The sequence below is a fragment of the Notamacropus eugenii genome, chromosome 1 (assembly GCF_028372415.1).
Source record: "Notamacropus eugenii isolate mMacEug1 chromosome 1, mMacEug1.pri_v2, whole genome shotgun sequence".
Taxonomy (NCBI): domain Eukaryota; kingdom Metazoa; phylum Chordata; class Mammalia; order Diprotodontia; family Macropodidae; genus Notamacropus; species Notamacropus eugenii.
The window spans coordinates 101,737,836-101,760,077 of NC_092872.1; the positions used below are offsets into that span (position 1 = coordinate 101,737,836).

The window sequence follows — 22,242 nt, forward strand, 5'->3', positions numbered from 1 at the left end:
AGCTAGTAAATTTTAAATAGAATCTTGAAATCTTTCACTGACACTTCTATGCCTCTGGCTTGTGTTTTACTTGAATAACAGAATTTCAAAGCTAGAAACAGCCTTAAAGTTCCCTTGATTTAAATCACAGCTGAGTAAGACTCCCCTCTGTAACAGCTGTAACATATCTGGTCATCCAGTCTCTTTTTGAAAATCCACATTAATGAAGAACCTGCTACAACTAACAACACAGTACAATGGAGAGAACTCTGGGTTAGAAGTCAGGGGGCAAGAAATCTCACTTTAGCTCTTTACTACTATGAGATCTTGGGCAAATCATTTAACCTCTCAATTTCATCATCTGTTTAAAAAAGGAGGGGGGGATAGGTTAGAATGAATAACTCTAGAACTGAGCATATGTAGGCCAACCCCTTCATGTTATAGGTGAAACAACTGAGGCCTGGAGAGGTTAAGAGCCTTGTCCATGGTCATACAGGATGTAAGCGTCACAGGTAAAATTTGAATTGAGCTCATTTAATTCTAGAGCAAATATTCTTTCCACTACACCGTATTACCTTGACCTGTAGGAACCCATTCAGCTCTAAATCTATGATTCTAAGACCCCCTAAAGGTCCCAGAGAGCTGTGATTACTAGTCATTTTTTTCCTTAACATTAATCCTACATTTGTTTCTTTGTAATTTCCATTTCTGTTGTTGGAACAGAAATGTTTTTCCTGAAACCCAATATGTCTGAATCCTGTATCAGAAACTCTTCTATAGTCTACGTGCCTTATTTTTTAAATTAAATTTTATTCTTAAAATGAACACAAATCTATTTTCTCTTCCTCCCAAATAAAAATATAATCCCTCACAAATGCAATGGAGGCCTGAGTCATTCAAGGTTAGCCAGTGTCAACATACTCTGTAAAGTATTTGATATAATAGAGATAAGTTGTATCTGACTTGAGCTAGCAGAATAAAATACAAAATAATTCTGTCCAAGTGAGAGACTGTGTAATACTATGAAAAGATTCCTGACTCTGGAGTCAGGACACCTGAATTCAACATCTACCTCCGATGCTTGCTATTTGAGTGTTCTTGGGCAAGTCACTTAACCTTAGTGGGTCTCTCTTTCCTCATCTTTACTGTGACTGAGTGTGTATATGTATGTATGGACTAGATGGCTTTTTAGGTCCCTTCCATCTCTCAGTCTCTAAACCTATTAGCTCTGAGGCAATTGTATAAATTTTATATACATATATATTGATATTGACAATACTAAATAAGAGATTTAGTACAATTTTGTCATCATACTAAGGTGAAAACTGGCCCTGGAAAGGTCCTCTTACTTGCCCAAGTTTATATGGCTAATAAGTAGCCAAGATGAGATTCCAATCTTCCAGTTCCAACCCTTTAAGAAATCAAAGTTGGAGTGTTCCTCATGTCTCTTCATTCATCAAAGTTTATGATGGTACCAACAAGTAGATTCAGAATTGTAAAACTATGTGAGAAAAAGCAAGACAAATCTCCAGACTTTTCCCTTTTCTGGTGGAAAGATGAGGGACATTTGGAGTCACAGGAGGCCTTAGCACCATCATGAGGAGCACTGACTTAGAGACCTTTGTTTTACTTATTATTACCCAGGCTCTCTATGGGCCTGTGTTGAGACAAAAGAAACCCACCTGGAATGAAGGAGGCTAATAATGCACATAGAAGAATGAGGGCGCTCAGGAGCTAATCTCAGGATCAATGGATTTGGTGCTGAAAGACCTTAAAAATCCCCCACATCTCAGCATTAGAAACTGTAGTAGCCATCTGGTCCAAACCGTTGATAAAAACAAATACATAAAGAGCAAAAACAAGCTGTTTGTCAAGTGATCACTACATGCCAGGCATTGTGCTAAGTGAAAGGGTGCAAAGAGAGGCAGAAATACAGTTTCTGCCTTCACGGAGGGTGCATTCTAATGAAGGAGATGACATGCAAATAAAAAAAAAATCCAGAATATGGGACGGCTAGGTGGCACAGTGGATAGAGTGCCAGGCCTAGAGTCAGGAAGACTTGTTTTCCTGAGTTCAAATCTGGCCTTAGGCACTTACTAGCTGTGTGATCCTGGGCAAGCCACTTAACCCTGTTGGCCTCAGTTTCCTCATCTGTAAAATGAACTGGAGAAGGAAATGGCAAACCACTCCAGCATCTTTGACAAGAAAACCCCAAATGGGGCCACAAAGAGTCAGACATGACTGAAAATGACCAAATAAGATTCAGGATATGTACTGTGCAAATGTAAGGCACTCAGAGGAAAGAGACCATTAGCTCATAGGAGGGAGTGAAGCATCTTACCAGAGGTATTTGAGCCTAGTCTTGAAGGAATACAGGGAAATGAAATCTCAGCAGTGAGGAGGGAACATAAACAAACTTCTGTCTTCTAGTATTATAGATGTACTGTAGTCATCCCACGTCCTCTTGGAAATCTCCATTTAGGGAGAACCTACTACCCTCCAGCTGCTCATACTACTTTGGGATAGCTCTAGTACTTAGATGTCTGTCTTTACATCAAATCCAAATATGTCTCTCAACTCTTACCCATCATTCCTGATCCTGTCCTCCAGAGGTAAGCAGAATAAGTCTGACTCTGTACATTAAATTCATTGGATCCTAGAATTTAGAGTAGAAGGAGACCTTAGAGATGATTTAGTACAATTTCATCATCATACGAAGGAGGAAACTGGCCCTGGAAAGGTCCTCTTCCTTGCCCAAGTTTATGTAACTAGTAAGTAGCAAAGTTGGGATTCAAGTTCCAATCTTCCAGTTTCAGTGCTTTTTCCACAACTGCCCTATGCATTGTTTACTATAGTTCTGAGGTGGAATTTGAACTCAAAGTCTTCCTAACTCTAGGCCTATTGTTCTGTCCACTGGGCCACTGGCTGCCTCTGTAGGTCCTCTTACTCCATATTGCTGCTCATTCCACTGCATCCTACAGGCTCAATCCCTTGAATGTTATTCTAGTTTCACAAGGAGACCAGGACTAAACTGCTAGTCCTAAAACTGATTCTCCTCATTCTAAAGAGAGAGCGATGCCTTCTGCTTCAGTATAAAATTTATTACCATAAAGAGATGATTCCTGATTTAAACTGGTCTTATGTAAACCAAACTTTCCATTAGTTCTAAATAGCTCATAGCAGTACAAAAATACCCAACAATTGCAAATATGAATTCTGGCTTAATTTCAATAAAAATAGAGCTTCATAGGCTCATAGATTTAGAGCCAGATGGGAAATTATCAGATAAGTTAAGTGATCAGATCCAATCTTCTATTGTGGTAGATGGAATCTTGGCTAGGAGAGCTTACCTAACTTACCTCAGTTTCCTCATTGGTAAAATGAGCTAGAGAAGAAAATCCAGTATTTTCTACTACATCACAATTTGTCCAAGTCAGCAAATGTACATGAACTGTAGAGGAAATGTTTTTAGATAATCCACCTTAGAAAAATGAGAGCAGGAACAAAGCAGTAGAGAAAAAGAAAAGATATGATTAGATCAGGAGTTCTTAATGTGTGTGCATGCGTGTGTGTGTGTGTGTGTGTGTGTGTATGTTTTTGTGTGTGTCCCCTAGACCCCTTTGGCAGTCCAAAGATGGAAGCCTTCCTCAGAAAAATGTTTTTAGATGTATAAAATATATTACAGAGGGTTCAATATAATTTCAATTTTATTGAAATACAGGTATCAAAATATTAAAAAACAGCAAGTTGATGGATCCAAGGTTAAGAACCACTGGGTTAAATTGATAAATAGGAAATTTTATTTTATTTTACATATACATATATGTATGTATATATATATATATATATATATATATATATATATATAAAATGATAGGTTTGCTATAGAAGATGCAAGAAGAGCTATATAGAAAGGAAATGTATTTATTAAGTGCTTCCTATGTCCCATTCAGTGAGGCACTTTACAAATATCACATTTGATCCTCACAACAATCCTAGAAAGTGCTATTATCCCCATTTTACAGTTAAAGAAACTGAAGTAGACAGAGGTTAAATGACTTGCTCAGTGTCCACACAGTTAGTAAGTATCTAAGACTTTTTGAATCCAGGTCTGGCCCTCCATGCACTACTCAGTTAGCTTCCTCAGTCTGATTTGTGATGACACACATTTGTGATTTCGCTGAATCCTACATGCATTCTAAGGGCATTCTAACTGGTCGGTGTTTGGATTTGTCAGTTATGATGCTCCACGCTTACCTGGCAGGCTAGACATCAGCAAGCACCCACCAGAGATGATTTTCAGCGTACTTTACCGCTCCAAGACTCTAGGCCCTCAGTTGTGGTGTCTTCTACCCCTCTTCTGGGCTCATCTCCCACCCTTTGCCCTCATTCTGCTCTCCCAGTGTTCAGAGCCTTCTCAGAGGGACCAAGTTAATCTTTCCCAAAGTGCTCAGAAATTCTCTCTCTCTCTCTCTTTCTCTCTCTCTCTCTGTCTCTCTGTCTCTCTCTTTCTTTCTCTTTCTCTCTCTCTAGCTTCCCATCCACATCAAGCCTCTATCTCTGCACACTGTTAGGTGGTCAACCAATACCTATTTTAACATGTGGAACTGTATTATGTACAAGAAGGAGAGGCGATGAAGGTAAAAATGAAACGATGGGGTTAAGTGACTTGCCCAGGGTCACACAGCTAGAAGGTGTCAAACATCTGAGATGGAATGAACTCAGGTCCTCCTGACTCCAGGGTCAGTCTCTATCCTAAGTTCCACGGAGCTAACCCTATGGGTGAGGCTTTTCAAAGCAAATGAGCTCTCCCCTTCCTCACCCACCCAGTACTTGACTATGCTTTAGGTCTTTGAAGGAAGGAAAACATGCCTAAAAATGGATCTTCTCTCCCTGTTGGACCTCATTTTCCAAAGGGAGGAAAGAAAGGGAACAGGGCTGCTCTCAGGACAATTTTGAATAGAGTTTTATCTTTGGTGGATTCCCCCAATAACAACTCTATTTTCCCCTCCCACCTTCAGTTATAATCATAAAAGTTTAGAGCTAGAAAGGACTTTAAAAACCATCTGATCTTTATGAATAGTCTTTTTATTCTTTTATATACTATTTTATTTTTTATTAAATAATTTATAAATGATTTTACAAATCCATTGAAGAAATGGATGCCTAGACTGGCCTTCTTAAGGTCAGACAGCTAGTTAGCAGTAAAATCAGTGTCTGCTCATTTATTTTCTCGTTGCTATGCAAATACTTAACTCGCTAGCTTTTCAATCTTATGAATGAAGGTTTTATAGAGGCTATTTATTTTGTTATAGTGTTTTGTGATTATACAGCATGTCCCAAAAGTCTCAATGCATTTTAAAACTTTAAAGCTTAAATCAGCACTAAGACTTTTGGGACACCTTGTATATTCCTTTCTAATTAATAGAGAAATAAAACCTTGGTTTCAGTTCCCTTTCTCTCAAATTTCCACAGGCTTAAGGCCTCCTATTACATTACATAGAATAACTTCTCCTTTCTCATTCATTGACCCTCCCCCACCCTCCTCAAAAATTCTCAAGTATGGGATATTAACTTTGTATTTTTTAGAGAGAACTTTTCTACTGAGGCTCCTCTGACCTGGAAAAGTTATCAAACTCTGAGGATCTTCCTCTACTAGACTGATTCTTTTATGTAGGCAAACTAGACCATATCTGGCCTCAGTTCTTACCTAGACTTTAATTACTGAATGGGCATTGCCTTAGAGACTGAGACCTGAGAAAGACCTTAGCTTAAAAAGGCCAAGGTCCCCCACTGCGTTGAAGGCCATCACCAGTCATCCTGACCTTTGTCTTACCACTGGAGTCCAATGACTCTGGAGGAGAGGATGAGGCTGATGATTCTGCACAGCTCCGCCTCGCTTAAATCCAATTCATTTGCAAGTCAAGAAATCACCTTCCTGACGTCATCCGCCTTCTTCCAGAACAAAGGAAGAAAAGCCAGGAGCAGAGAGCTGAAGGCTCCCACCTTTGGGTGATCAGAAGAAATAAAAAAAAAATCCTCTCATAGTGACTGGGAAGGAAATTAGAAAATCACTGCTCAAGGGTGAGTCAGCAACGTGCCAGGCACCGGCTCAGCCCTGAGGATGCAAAGAAATGCAAAAATGAAGCAGTCTCTGCTCTTAAGGAGTTTATTTACATTCTGTACAAAGATATAACATGTGCACTTATCCATATGAAAAAATAAATACAAGGCAAGGGAGGGAAGAATGACCCACAGTTGGAACGAGAAGAGATTTAGAAAAGGCTTCATGTAGACAGCGGTGTTTGAGCTAAGTCATGAAGTCAGTTAGGGATTCCAGAGATGACCAGGAGTAGAGGGAGGTGGTTGGAGTAGGGATGGAATAGATCGACAGTAAAAAAGGCACAGAAACTGTAGATGGAGAGCCAAGCAAGAAGATTAATTTAGATGGATCAAAGGGTACAGGACAGAGTAGTGTATAATAAGGCTGAAAAGGTTAGAGCCAGCATGGGAGTCTGCAAGGGCAATAAGGTCAATTTGTCCACCTCTAGGGAAGTTACCAGCGAAGAAAAGGAGAAAGTAATATCAGTGTCTCTTGAAGCAGCAAAACCACTGAGTATTTTCTTCCTATCTCTGATAGGGCCTACCAACTCAACAACCAAAGGCCCATGATTCTCTGCTCTTCCAGGAGTTTTGGTCATTCAAAAGAAGGAATGCCCATCTTTGATGCTTTTAAACATTGACAGGACTTGGGATTGCATCAAGTCCTAAAAAGATATGGATTACAGTAGCCCAATGGAACTTGTTGTTGCAATGGCATTGGTGGAATTGGGCTTTCCTGACAAGATGGTAAACTACTGAACTCAGTAAACAGTCCCCACTGGGAACGCAACAACACCAATGAATTTCTTATCTTCTTTCCCTCTTATGGATATAGAGGTAGTAAAAGAAGTAGAGTCACAATAGTAGTCTTTACTGACTCCTTTGCATTTTTCTTGAGAAGAGTAAGAAAGGAGTGATTTGCATGGCTTCCTTTTGGACTTGACCTCAAGAACCAAGCAAAGCAAAGCTACCAGACATCTCTTTTACAGGCTAAAGGTTGGTGCCTTCATTTTCAGTTCTTGGGAAGCCTCTCAAATGACCACATCCAGGGCTAACCCTGTCTCTACAATGTCTACCCTGCCATTGCCATGGGGTTGTATGAATGTTCTGGCATGTCATTTCAAATACCACTACTGTCACATGCGGCTGCTTCTTTACTAACTCTAACTTGGGATAACTGACATGGTTTTTCCTTCCAAAGTCTCTTGACAATTTTTATTATTAGCAGCTGACTCTTGGTACACATGCGTCACAAGTGATTGGGAGCTCTTAATGCCTGAGGCATTCTTGGCCTTGCTCCTCTGCTGCCTCTGCACCTCCTCCTCCTCCTGTTACTACTGCACCAGCCGCCTCTGCCGTCAACATGCTTCTCACTGAAACTTCATAGGATGGTGGAATATCTCTGTGGCTGTCAGTGTCATCCATGAATTCTAGGCTGCTCTCAGTATATAGGGGCGGGGGAATGTTGAAGTTCTCTTTCTGCTGCAGAGAGATCTCCTTTTCAGGATTGATGCTGTCTTCATAAGATGGAGGATAAAAATTTGGCCTATTTGATAAAGCACACATAGACACATAAAAATACTTTCAAAAAATATTTGTGTCAGTTGATATCAAATACACTGAGCTCTACATATCATAACTCATACTAAGAAAATAGTCATTTTGAAACAGACATCCTCTTTTATCACCACACACAGAAAAACACTTTCCCTTATCTATGTGACTTGGTCCAAGATGATGCTACTGACCTAACCACATCCTCCTACTGGTTCTCACTTTTTGTCAGTGGCATAAACTCCTTAGATGCCTATCAAGATTAAATTCCCAGTTCATAGAGTCAAAGAACTGGAGTTGGAATGAGCCTCAGAAGCTCTCTAGGTCAACCTTCTCATACTACAGATAAGGACATGGAAGCCTAGGGCAGTTGTGTCTTTCTGAAGGGCACACAAGAAGTAAGTATCTCAAGTAGAATTTGAACTCAGGTCCTCTGACTTCAAATCTAGCACTATTTTCACTAGAGTAAACTGAAAGAGTAATGAAACAATCCAGAGAATAAACCTGGGATTATAACATCATTCCAATCAATCTCTGATATTAACTGCTCTCCAACCCAGGAATTAGCAAACTGTGGCCTAGGGCCCAAATTCAGCCCATGGGCTATAGTTTGCTGACCCCTGCTTTAACTCATGAAGCCAAATGGTCTAGACCTTCACCATCAATTAATATCAAGTGTAGGATGCAAGACTGACTGTCCACACATTGTTCTAGGCACTTTCCATTTTTCCACTAAGTCCTTAACTTGAAGTATATTTGTGGTTTTATAATGTAATCAATACAGCTTCTCATCTTGTCTCTATATTTCCATTATCCTAACATACAGGCCCTCTCCTGGTTGTAGGGGTCAGCTCCCCCAGGTCACAAGGGTGTTAACTTGTCATTTGTTGGGCAAGAATCATGCTTTAAGATTATTAACATTTCAGTTTTTTTTAGAGTGATATTTGAGAACCCAGGTCATAGCAAATAAATAAAAGAATGATTTATATTTGCAAAAAAAAAGATTAGTAACATTTCAACTGATTTTTGCACATGGCTCAAGACCTGTGTGATTCAACTGAAGTGAAAGGAGCTGCACAAGACTAAGAATCAACTTTATTTTTGTCCATTTTATGGATTGCCATGAATGAAGAAATTCATCAACTAATGACCAACCTTCTGGGAATAACCCAAATCACTTGGTTCTACAAAACCATATAGACAAAAGCTACACAAGATCTTTATCAGGGCAAGTGACCCAATATTCTGCAAATGGCATCATGTATCTGGTTAGGGGACAGATGTGACAGATGTGACTCATATTTCATTGGCAACAAATGTAATTTCCTGCTGGAAGGGATGTGTTGTTTCATTCATTCACAAGATATTCATCAAACACCTGCTAGATTCAAGGCTCCTAGCTAGGGGTTAGGCCTTGCAAGAGATGCCAAAAAAAAAAAAAAGACAATTCCTGCCTCAGGCAAGTCATTTGCCATAGGACGTATGCATCCACAGCTACATTGCAAAATAAAATATGAAAAATGCATAGAGTGGCAAAAAAAAAAAAAGTGAGAAGCTTAAAAGGTCAAGAGAAATCTCTCGGGCTATTTTTGATCCTTTATCTCTACCTCCAATTTTCCTCAGTGATGAATCTTGACTTCTCTGTCATGAATGAGAAGGGGCTGGGGCAAGAAAGATGAGGGAACTGTACTCAGCTTTGTATTTATAGACCTAGCCATGACAGTACCTACAATGAGTGTTTGTGGTCTTGTAACCACAACAGAGTAGGAACTGTTATTTGTAACCAACAACTCCACTCCAAATGTTACCAGGCCCAAGGCCAACTAGCTGAAGGAGCTGTCTACTGTACAGCATCCTCAGTCGTCACTCAGAAATAGCTCGAACATTTTCACCCAGGCCTCTGGGTCACCTACCACCCAGGGTAAAGCACTGAGAATCATTTCCCTCTCTTACTCTTGGTGGAAAGGAGTGCAGGTCTCTGATTGGAGCACAGCCTGAATAGCTAAGCCTGCTTGAGTTTGCCAAGATGTCTATGCTTAGGGCATTTTTTTTTCCCCATGAAGAGTAGAATCTGTGACTCCTGGCCTCATGCTTGGGCACAAACAGTACTTCTCTTGATGGGATGAGTGGGGTGGGAGAGGGGGGTGCCCAGAAGACGGCATCCAGAACAGAATATCTACACTCCTCCCAACCCCCTAAATCAGACATCAAGTATCTGAAATGCTACTAATGGAGATTCAGTTTAAAATGTTTTTTTTTTATCTTTTAGTTTCCAAACAAACAAACATGGAGAACAGAGGACAGCATGGTTTAGTGGAAATGGTGGATCTTTGGAGTCAGGAAGACCAGGCTTCAAATCTGGCTGCTGTCAATTACTTTCTCTACAATCTTAGAGAAGTTTTTGAGAGAAGGAGAATCGATCCCTCAAAAATACCTCTGCCTCTGGGTTTAGAAGACATAGGTTCAGATCTCACTTCTGATATTTCCTGTTTGTATGACCTTGGAAAAATCATTTAACTGTCCTATGCTTTATTTTCTTCCTCATGGAAAGAAGAGTTTGGTTTAGATGGCCTTGGAGGTTCCTTCAAGCGCTTGGTCTATGAACCTCTTTTGAGACTCAGTTTCCCTAGATGTAAAAGGAAGATGACAATTCCCAAAGCTTCTAGCTTACAGGGTAGTTATAAGGAACAAATGAGATAACATGAAAAATATTTTGTAAACCTTAAAGATACAGAAATATCAGTTATTCTTAAGACATAAAACTAATTCACACTAAAAAGCCCTGACAGCAGGAAGTAGTAGAAGAAGGATGAAAGAGGAGGGCATTAAAAGAATAGAGAAAAGGCCTTTCTGAGACAAACTTTTGCTAGGTCACAGTTTTCCCTGTCGGAGGGGCTCCCAGTTCTCCCAGTATAACATGAATCCCCTAGGTAATGAAATCTTTCATCTGTGGAGGAGCATATGGAAGTCCAACACTAACTGAAAGGTAACTTGGCATTCACTTATTAGTGAATAGAGAGCTGGTTTTGGAATCAAGAAGCCATGGGCTCAAGTCTTGCCTTTGATGTGGTGTGACAGATACTTGATGTCTGGGCCAACCAATTAACTTCTTGCTACTTCTTGCAAATTTCTAAGACTTTAATTGCAGAGACGGTGCCAGTCTTCATTGGTGGAGGGAGTTTCCTCCCCCTGGAGTTCCCTATACAAATGAAATCTGAGGTTTGGTCTCTCTTCCCACACTATCACTTTGTCAACTGTTTGATTTTGTTGTAACTCTGTCCCAATCTCCTGCCATCAGCAATACCTGTGGTATCCCCAGCTACATACCTGTCCACGGTAATAATTTGCAGGTCCCCATGCCTAACATGCTGTCTGATCACCCTGTTGAAGATGCCTTTGCTTTGGCTTGCCTGCTGGTAGGTGCTCCAAAAAATTCCACTTAAGAGGATGAGGAACCCCAGAGGCAAAAGACAATAGGCCAGGATCAGTTTACCCCTGCAGTTAGGGCCTGAGCCCATGGATATGAAGAAAGCCCCCAGACAGGTGATCAGGAATCCAGTCAAGAGGGTGAGGCAGCAAAAGGCATTGATGCTCCGTCTCTCCATCCTCTCACTTCTGGAGCTCAGCTCTCACTTCTGCTCCCCTCTCCTGCTCCCTGGGAGATGGTGACTTCCAAGACAAGCCCTTCCTAGCTGCACATTTCAAGGCTTTATTCACCCTGGGACTAACTGGCCTTTGGACAAATAAATGAAGCAGGCACTTATTAGCTATTCATTAACCACTGAAAGGAGCAGTAATATCCTTTGGGGATTAACCTATAAACACAATCCTTGCTTAATGCAGGAAGGAGAGGCACCAAGGGAGCCCCTTTGCCCTTCTGAGTTGGGCCTTCTGCTTAGCTGATTCCAGTTACTGGCCTGGAGGCTCTCCTGTTCTGTGGTTGAAAGAGCACTGGTTTCCCTGAGCTGTTTTTCTTTATGGTTTCTTAATTCCCACTGTGGGTAATACTTCCATTAGTGTCTCAAAAGACAGCACTTTTCTGTCAGCTCTGTTCTTTATGGCTTGGCAAAAACTCACTCCCATCTTCCTCTGTTACTTAAGAGGGACCTCATTCCCTATGACTTCTATTACTTGTTATCTTCCCTGTTGGATTTCTCTTCTCCCCTCCCAAATCTGTAATATCAGAACAGTTCTAAGTGAATAAAACATGTGGGCAAACTGCCTCATTTTCCATTATTCCAGTTCAAAGCATTCATTCATTTATTCAGCAAGTAAGCATTTATTAAATTACTATTACATGAAAATCACATAGAAAGGCCGTCTGGTATCCTCCAGAGGTATCCAACTCATGTTGTAAAGCTCCCAAGTAGTCCTGAATCAGATTAAAATAGAAGGGAGAAATGTTTGACAAAATAAGTAAAAATACAATACAACATAGATAATGTTAATTTGTGATTTTCTAAGTCAACGTGAAGCTTACAGGAATGTTTCTATTTGAGCTTGTTATTACCAATACAGTGGATAGAGGGCTGGTTACGGAATAGAGAAAACATGGGTTCACATCCTGCCTCTGAAATATAATGACTGGATATGTGGCACCTCACAAAGCCTCTCAGTACCCTAGGTATGCAGAGAAAGTACCTTTCTGCATCTATAGAGGGAGTTCCTTACTGAGAACTTACTACACTAGTGGAACATAGGTCTGGTCAAAAAACAAGTGCTGGGCACCAGAGATACAAAACTAAAACTAAAACAAGTTTGCCCTCAAGAAACTTACGTTCTATTTTACCTTCTTTCAGACTGCCAAGCAGGAGGGGAAAACTATAGTCAAGTTGGGGATGTTGGGGCAGAACCTGGGAAACTGGGGGAATGGTGGAGCAGAACCCACATAATTATACAACATTAAGTACAAGAACCTAGGAGCGTCCTGTTCCTTTTCATGTTATGAGCACTTGTGGACAAATTTGTGTGCTCTCTGGATCTTAATATAACAGCCTCTTTAGAGCATTTTAAGGCTTGCAGAGCACTTTATAAATGTTATCTTATTTGATTTTCACAACTCTGAGAAGTAGGTGCTATTATCACCCTAAGTTTACAGTTGAGGAAATTCGAAGCAGGCATAGGCTAAGTCACTTGCCCAAGGTCATATAGATAGTAACTGTCTCAGGCAGGATTTGAACTCGTTGAATCATTGGACAGAGCACAAATAACGCCATATTCTCTGGGACCTTGTGCTACCCCAAACAACTCAGAAGGAAGCAGAATAACTGGGCAATTGGGCAGGAGGGCAACCACTTCCTCCAATAGCATTAAATTAACAAAGATGATTGACTTTCTTATCCCTTTGAGACTGTTTGTAAGTAGCGTATAAAAGCAAGAAAAGCCTTGGTTTCTGGATTGATGGTTAGGCTGGTCCACTGGACTGTACAAGGACAACTATGTGTGTTGGAAATAGACAGGGCAAGAAAGTCCGGTGAGTCAACTTTATAGGAGAGGAATGAAGGTCTTTATTTTCTGGTGTTTCCTGATCCATCAACTATTCCTCTGTATTTATGCGCATATCTACATTTTATGTGGCACTGGAGCAGTCCTATTTTGATCTGTGTTTTAACTTCCCTGAGGTCTTGGAAAAAAAAATAAATTGGGGTAATAGTAATTCTGTCTCAGGGTCAGCAAAAGCTGACCATCCTTAATATCTTCTTAGCCCTTCCTTATTCTCTTATGTATGCCTGCTCTGGAGATCATGGTACCCTAGCAGGTGGAAATTGTAGAATGCATACATGATGTTGTATTCATATTTGTACCCCTCAAGGCTACAGGATCCTTGCACATCCTAGGCACTCCAGAAGCATTTGTTTGAATGAATGAATGCATCCATGAATAAGCTCTTGGTTTTTTCCTCCCCCAAATATTTTATTTCCAGTTTCCTTTTTGATCCAGAAGAATGAGGTTAGTCAAACAAAACCCAACCCAGATATATAGTACTTCTTTTCTCTAAGGAACTGAACTGAAATATTATATTTTTATTTGATTCACACTCTGAGACAATATTGCATAATGTCTAAGAAGACTCATTTGAGCCCTGCCTTTGTCGTTCTGGCTGTGAGACCCTGGGAAAGTAAATTAATTTCTCAATACCTCAGGAAACCATAAGACTGTAAGTTGAAGAACATTGATAGAGTTACACCTGTGGAATCCCCTATACCCGTTCCCTATACCAATGACATCACTGGGCTATACCAAAGGGGAAAATAGTGACAAATTTGTAAAAGACATAGGCTTACCCCTGGTTGTTGGTTGGTTGGTTTGTTTTTAGTTATAGTCAAATATTTCTGAACCTACTATAACATACTATATTTTAAACTTGGGCTCCAGGGATCCAACAACATTAAGCTTGATTCTTTAATTCTACTGTATCTGTGGTCCAAGGATAAATTCCAGAAAGCCTAGGTCTAAGCAGTAGCAACAGTATATTAATGATAATAGTATGTGGGAGGTAAAGGGGAGCTCAGAAACCATAGAGTCCGATTTCCATGGAGTATCTTAATTCCCCGGGGTGTGTGTGTGTTTGTCCTTCTTTGCTGAAGAAGACCATGCCATCAGAGAAATAATGACATGACTTGCACTTGACTTTGTTTTGAGTGAGGGAGGACTGTGCAGGTCACCAGCCTCACTTCTCCTCCAGAGCCATCTGAATCCAGAGACCAGATATTCATCAGGATGACTGAAGATTACCCAGGATGAGGCAATTGGGCTTAAATGACTTGTCCAAGGTCACACAGTTAGTGAGTGTCAAGTATCTGAGGTGAGATTTGAATTCAGGTCCTCCTGATTCCTGCACTGGTGCTCTATCCACTTCACCACCTAGCTGCCCCAGGGACTATTTGGCTCATTGAGGTGATGGGACTTGTCCAGGGTCCCTGGATGTGGCAGAGCTCCAACTTGAATAACAGAGGCCTTCTGAGTCAATCAATTAACAAGCATATGTAAACTTTGGGCAAGTGGGGATTGTTTCCTTCTTTGTAATTGTATCTCTGAGTGGCACAGTGTAGCCTGGTGCCAAACACATAGTAGACACTTAAATACGTGATTGATTGACTTCTTGCTCAGTGCACTTTCTTTCACAGTTACACATGTTCATTGCAGACTCTGGGGAGACATCAATTTTTGATAACTTAGAAAAATTACAAATATGTGGAGCCTTTGTAAAATCTTAACATCTACTATGAAATTGTATCCTCAGACAAAGTCTTACAAAATACTATGAAAACTGTAAACTAATGCCTTGTTTATCTGCCAAGGCCTACAAAGTGTTGAGCCATATAGAGCTCTCTTCCCTGAAAGCTGAAAATATTTTAGAAACTGAATTTCATTCCATTTCATAGTATCCATTGGAAGTGGAGCACTTTGTTCTCACCTCTTTGAGCCTCAGTTTTCTCATCCTTCAAATGAATTTATTAACAGGTCTGACACACTGCATGATTCTGATCATGCCATAAGACACTTATGGACAGCACTATTGTCATATAAACATGAACTGTCATTAATATTCTTCTAAGAGTGGACCTATTCGACATTCTAACATCTAGGGCAAATTCTGGGCTTAGAGGCAAGAGACTCATATGGTGCCTTGTGCCAGACTCCCAGGTTTGGTATGGAGTCAGGTTTGCTCCTGGTGTCATCATGATCTCTGTGTCCTAATTCTCTACTGACTATGTTCCTACCTTTTCTACAGGGACTGAATATCCTCCTCTGTTCCCTGATCCCCCAGTAACTGAGTTTTATTCTAGACACATTGTAGCTGTATCTCTCAATGCACCCAAATTCCCTAATTCTGTAGAACCGTGGGCTCCAGTCTCACCTCCCAACTTCCCAATTGCTGATGTCCCTAAACCTCAGTGTCCCAGGGACTGGGGCTCTTGGAACCTGTGGTTGGCTGTCCAAGGTGCTGACCACTTGCCAATTCAAATGTCTGCTGATTACCTTCTCTTTGGACTTGTACAAGCTGCTATCTTGTCTTTTTGGGGATTTGGACCTTGGACTGTGAACTGTGTTCAGTACTGGCAGCATCTTCTTCCATCCTGCCTTTTCTCAATTGACTAAACTCTTTATCTGATACTGGAACTGGTATTCCTAATCTACTAATATTACCTATTGATATTCCTAACATACTGGTCACTTAGTCTAGAAACAACAGTGGCTCTCTATTATTCCAAATTAAAAATGCAAACTTCTCCATTTGGTGTTTAATGACCTTCACAATCTGGCTCCAATTTATCTTTCCAGATTGATTTCATTTTATACATATATATATATATATATACACACACACACACATATACATGTATATGCATATATGTGTATGTGTATAAATATATATGTATAGATATGTGTATAAATGTATATACATACATATGTATGTATATGTGTGTGTATATATATATGTATTATGTGTGTATGTTATATATTCTCTGGCCTATTGTCCTGTCCCCATACATGACATTCAATTTCTCACCTCTTTGTCTTTACACATGCTTCAGTTGTGCTCCCTCCTCACCACCTGAATAATTAGCTCCTATCCCCCCAGTTGTTAGGCACCCCCTCAAAATACTTTGTTCATATTTTGTACTGACTTCTCTGTGTATATGCTGCTTTCTCCCAGCAGAATATAAGCTCCTTAAACAGAGAGACTAATTAATTTTTATCTTTGAATCCTGCATGCCTTATGAAGTACCTGAAACATGGTTGAGATTTAATAAATAATTGTTGAATTCGTGAATTCAGATCAAAAAAAATTTTTTTTTTGCATTGGCACTAGGCATTAGTGTAAATCAGTCAACAGCCGTGTGTTCGGTTCTTACTGTATTCCAGGACTTGTATGTTAACTGCTGAGAGTTAATACAAATACAAGCAATTACAAATACAGTATATAAGCAAGAAGAAAGACTTTCTCTGCCTTCAGAGAACTTTCATCCTAACAGAGGAAGACAATACAAAAAAAGGAAGCTGAATGGTGGAATGGGGAACAAAGGCATCCAGTGTTAGGGGGTAGAGCATGTTAGAGAAAGACTAGAGTATAGCCTGGAGAAAAAGTGAACTAGGCTGGCCTAGATGCCCCTCCTTAAATGGTAATTCTGGGAGGATTCACCCAGGGAAAAAAAATGGCTATTCCAGTTTGTGAATTCCAGCCCTAGAGAGAGGTTTATGTACCTTGTAAGCAATAGCTTAGCTGTGGAATTGTTTGCTTAGTCTATCCACACACACCCTTTTATTAAGTGTCTACTGTACACCAGACACTGTACAAGGCCCTGGGGCTACAAAAACAAAAACAAAAATCCCTGCCCTCAAGAAGCTTATATTCTGTCAGGGAAGGCTGCATGTTCATATATCAAGTATTTGTAAAATAAATGCAAGGTACATCTGGTGATGCAGGAGAGCACACCGGCAGCTAGAGCACCAAGGAAGGCTTCTTAGAGAAACAGAACTTGAGTAGAATTTTGGAGGGAACAAAACTTTCCAACAGAAAGCTCATTCAAGGTATCAGTGATAGTACAAAGATATAGTGATGGGAAATGGAGGCATAAATCAAACTGTCCGTGCTTTGAAGGAGTTTGCATTCTATGGAGGGTAACATGTACATGTACAAAATACATGCAGAACAAATTTTCATTGTCCAGTCATTTTCAGTCCTGCCTCTTTGGGACCCTATTTGGGGTTTTCTTGGTAGAGATACTGGAGTGGTTTGCCATCTCCTTCTCCAACTCATTTTACAGTTGAAAAACCTGAGGTAAACAGGCTTACGTGATTTGCCCAGGGTCACACAGCTAGTAAGTGTCTGAGACCGTATTTGAAAATAGGAAATAAATCTTCCTGATTCCAGGCCCAACCCACTCCATCCACTGCTGCACCTAGCTGCCCCACAGAACAAGTACAAAGTACTTCTTACTCTTGTTGTTGGGAATAGAGAGATGTTAAAAGCTTGGGGCAGGAGCAACCAAACCACTTTAAAACTTTCAACACCACTATTCCTTTGGAATCAATAAATGTTGAGTAACTGGCTTAAGCTTCTGGCAAAAGCTCGGGATTTGAGAGACTACACAACTCCAGTTACTGTTCCATTCATCTACCCATGTCAGAGGCTCAACCCCTCCTGGATCAATCTGCCTTACTCAAAGTTTCTGGCTTTCTGGTACATTCTGGTTTTTACTTGCTAGAGTTACTACGACTTTTACTCTTCCTTGGAAAACAGAAAGACTTCCCCTCCATTTGCCTGAAATATGGGGAGATTTTGAAACACAGTGTGGAGAGATTGCAACCCAACAGAGGCACAGGGCCAAGGGGAGGAACAGTATGACCTGATTTCACAAGACTTCAGTTTAAAAAGTGAGACTTTGGTGGAAAAGAGTACATAAGCATGTGAGGTGTTGGATAGCATGATTACTGATTGATTCCAGGGTTACCTTTTCACACTTGAGAGTTCATGGGCCACTGATCCTACTCCCTCCTGTCCACGCCGCTGTTGCTCCCTCTTCTCCTCTTTATTTTGTTGCATTTTGAATAGCTAGGGAAAATATCCTAGTTAAAAAAAACCCCATAAATATTAAGGAAACAAAGAGACAGTTATAGAAAAATGAATACTTCCTTACCAAAAAGAGGAAGATTGATGGACATCCTTAGAGCACATGATAAATAAGTTTAAAAACCTATGAAAATAACTTTTGGGAAAAATAACAGATGTGCTTTCACCGAGGAATAGTCAACACTGGTTAGAGTCCACACTATTGGATATCTCCAATGTAACTGAAAGTGGTTTACTTGAGGGTGAAACTTAGGATATGACTAAGATAGAAGATTGGAATAGAAAAGGTGACCCAGGAGAGCTATCCACATTAGCTCAGTGAACAATATGTCAGCAAAGAAGTGTTGAAGAAATATCAGCCATGGAGATTTGCTTGTGAAAACAAACGTCAGTACCACATCATTGCCGACAGAAATTTCAAAGGGTTTATCTTTAAAGAGCCTGGATTTAGTGATCAATGCAAAGAAACTGTCGAAACTGTGTGACATAACACTGAAGGTTGTAATCATTGAATACCTACCGAGTGCCTTGTAAGACATGACATGACTAGAATTATACAATAGAAGCTCACTTGTTTTCATTATTGACAGACAAAAAATCCCCATATGGACTTCAATAAACTCTGTGGAAAATGGATCCTTATGTAAGACTGAACTGTTGTCCCCAATTGCCTGAGCATAAAATGTGATCGGGAAAAATATAAGAATAATGCTTTTTGAAAGATATTATCATAACAAATATGTATAATTTTCAAGCTTCAGGGGACACTTTTCATAATAGAGAAGCCTAGGAGAGGAAATAAAAATCATTTGGAAACGAATGTCATAAATAGACTCAGAGTCAGAAGCAATATCAAACACCATCTAGTCTAATTTACTCATTTTCTAGATAAGGAAATTGAGGCCTGGAGATGTTAAGTGACTTGTCCGAGCTCACATGGATAGTATCATTGGTGCAGCACTCTCGCTGTACCATAGAGTTCTTGTTGTCCTATCTGCTACTACAGTTGTATCAAGGATGCTTGGGGTTAGCCCCCTTTAGGGGATCACAATTTTACATCTTAATATTTTATTCACCTACAAAGAGGAGTTATTTGATTCACTTGCACAATAAATAGTTCATAGAACATTAAATATGAAAGAATAATTGCCATGACCTCTAGGAACCATTTTTAGTTGAACCTCATCAAAAAGAAAATAATAATATCTCACACATATATATTGGTGAAGCTGAATTTTATATACTTTGACCACACAATGAGAAGACAGAAGTCATTGGAAAAAGATTCTGAAGTTGGGAAAGATTGAAAGCGCTAGGAGAAGGGGTTGGCAGAGGATGAGGGGGATAGATAGTGTCATGAAAGTAATGAAGATGAGTTTGGACAAACTTTTGGAGAGAGGAGAGAAGAGCTTGGTGTGCTATGTATGGTTCATGGGATCACAAAGAATTGGACACCACTGAATGCATGAACAACAAATTATATTGCTTCAAAGTCTTCAAAGCTCTTCACATATATTCTCTCATTTGACTTTTACAGCAACCTTATGAGGTAGGAGCAATTTTTATCTCCATTGTACAGATGCAGTAAGTAAGGCTTAGATATCACTTACTTAAAGTCCTACAACTAGTAAATACCTGAGGTGATATGGTCTAGCTTCATGTTCAGGGAGCCCTACTGTGGGGGCTGCTTCTATAGGAAACTAGAAGTATTTACAAAGCAATTCACTTCTCAAGCACTTTTAAACACCCACTGAGCAAAACACTGCACTAAGGTAAAAATAATCTATAATGCCATATAGTTTCCTTTCTTCAAAAGGAAGAAAAGATATTTATAGGTAACTGTAATGGATAATATTACATGATAAATCATTTACTTATATGTCTTAGAGCTCTTCTGGGAAGTCTTGTCCACTTCTGAATTAACACAAAGCCATAGGAGATAAGAAGACTGGGATATTGGGATATAACTGGGTACTAAACAGAAGGTTGTTTCTTCTCTAGAATGAACTAGATACCTCAATCTGGAACTAAATGGGAACTCACCTAACTCCCCCCATTCTCCAGTCATTTAGCTACTGGAAAAAGATCAATCTTATTTAGGATACTTGGAATCAAAGCAGAAAGTCTAGACTCTCCATAATCTAGAATTTGCATACCCAGAGCTGAGGCACAAATTTGAGTAGCTACTAACCAAGGTACAAGGTGGCTCAGTGGTCACTGGGCCCAGAGTTAGGGAAACCAAAGTTTAAATTTGGCCTCAAACACTTTACCTTGCTGTGTGACCTTGGGCAAGTCACTTAACCTCTGTTTAACTTAGTCCACTGGAGAATGAAATGGCAAACCACTCCAGTATTTCTGCCAAGAAAAACCCATGGGCAGTATGATTCATGGCATCACAAAGAGTCAGACACAACTGAACAACTGAATGACAATGATTAACCAACAAATAGGGTTTAAGATTAAATATCATTCTCTTCTTTTCAGTAGCTAATTTCTGTGTCCAAATTTCACAGTCAAAGCTAAAGTTATGGCAATCAAGAATCACAAGGAAACATGTCGGACTCCTGGGAGGCAGCACAATGGAAAGAACACCAGATTGGGAATCTGGGGAGCAGCTCTCCCATCATGGTTTTGCCACCTACTCGTTATGTAACAGGGACTGGTTCATGTACTGGGTGCTTCTGGTGGTATCTCCCTACATAGAGAGGCTGTGGAGCCTGCTTCTGGAAGAATTTTGAGAATGGGTGATGGAAGAGCCTTGGAGAGAGGCACTGGAAGATACATAGATATATTGTAACTGGTTCTGGTCCATTATCAAAAAAGCCTTTTTGATTAGTTGTGTAGCCAAAATGAAAGAGTATCATCAAAAGACCTTAGTCCTTCTCAGTTTTTCCTTCCATCTGCCCTCTCCTGATCTGACTCCTCTGCTTATGGCATTTGATAAAGGGCAGAAAATGTGAGCCTTCTCCCTACTGAGGCAGATATATGACCTATGGATATAGGCTTGGGTTCTTTGCTTGCTTGTCATTTATTCTTTGAATTTAGGTAAAGGGACTGGCGAATGTGACCTCATGAGGATCTAAAGTCATAAGAGCAAGTTACCTACTCCAGGAATCAGAGTCCACATTGGGTTTTGCAGTCAGCCTAGCAGTGATATATCAAGGACCACAGAATGACCTTCAATAGTAACCTTCAGGTATAAGTCCATTGGTAGTTAGGATAAAAGTTCATCAAAAATCAGGCCTCAGGGGCAGTGCCAAGATCACAGAGTGGAGGGATGACCTGTAGGAGCTCTCCCCCCACAGCCCATTATATACCTGGAAAAAATGACTCTAAAAAAATTCTAGAGCAGCAGAAGCAACAAAACCACAGAGTGAAAGAGATTTCCAGCCCAAGGCAACCTGAAAGGCCAACAGGAAAGGTCTATTGCACTGGGCTCAGAGTGGAGTGCAGCCCAGCCTTGGCCATGTGGCATAGCAGGGACAGGACTGGAGCAGGTTTCAGCAGCTGCAGTTCCCAGATCCCTCAATCTACAAATGCCAAAGACAGCTTCAAAGATCAGTGAGAAAACTCTTTCATCTGGGTGAGAAGGGAGCAGGGTCCTCCTCTAACTCTGGCCTCAGGTGGCAGCAACGGCATCCATTTTTGGAGCCCTCAGCCTAAAGATCCTGGGGGAATTGAGCTGCTGATCTGGGACTCAGCCCTGAGTGGTGGTCCTGGGGTGAGGAGGAGCACTGGCTGGTGGAGGCTCTGGAGAGGGAATTCTATTCATAAATCCTGGGCAGAAAAGCTTGTGGTAGCTCCCAGACCAAAGCTCAGGCCAGGAAAGGAATAAATTCCTCTCCCTGATTGTGCTACCTTGGGGGAACTGAGAACTTACAGGTTCCCAGAGTATATCCTCCTCTTGACAAAAGACTCAAAAGTCAAGTAACTGGCTGGGGAAAGTGACCCAAAAAGAGAAAAAAAATAAGACTATAAAAGGTTACTTTCTTGGTGAACAAGTATTTTCTTCCATTCTTTTGAATGAG

General features: G+C 40.4%; 1 protein-coding gene across 1 annotated transcript; it reads right to left on the bottom strand.

The window, feature by feature from the left end:
• Positions 1-6,132: 6,132 nt before the first annotated feature.
• TMEM252 (transmembrane protein 252) lies at positions 6,133-11,353 on the bottom strand. The gene is made up of 2 exons (XM_072611017.1): positions 10,963-11,353; positions 6,133-7,627 (listed from the first exon to the last, which is right to left on the bottom strand). Exons 1-2 carry the CDS (start codon positions 11,238-11,240, stop codon positions 7,351-7,353), a joined length of 555 nt encoding a protein of 184 aa, XP_072467118.1. The 5' UTR covers positions 11,241-11,353; the 3' UTR covers positions 6,133-7,350.
• Between the last annotated feature and the right edge of the window lie 10,889 nt (positions 11,354-22,242).

Excerpts from the sequence above, each read along its gene's own strand:
- TMEM252 (XM_072611017.1), bottom strand. The coding sequence starts at position 11,240 with ATGGAGAGACGGAGCATCAATGCCTTTTGCTGCCTCACCCTCTTGACT. Across the intron at positions 7,628-10,962 it reads CAAATTATTACCGTGGACAG|GCCAAATTTTTATCCTCCAT; the intron begins GTATGTAGCTGG and ends TTTATCAAATAG.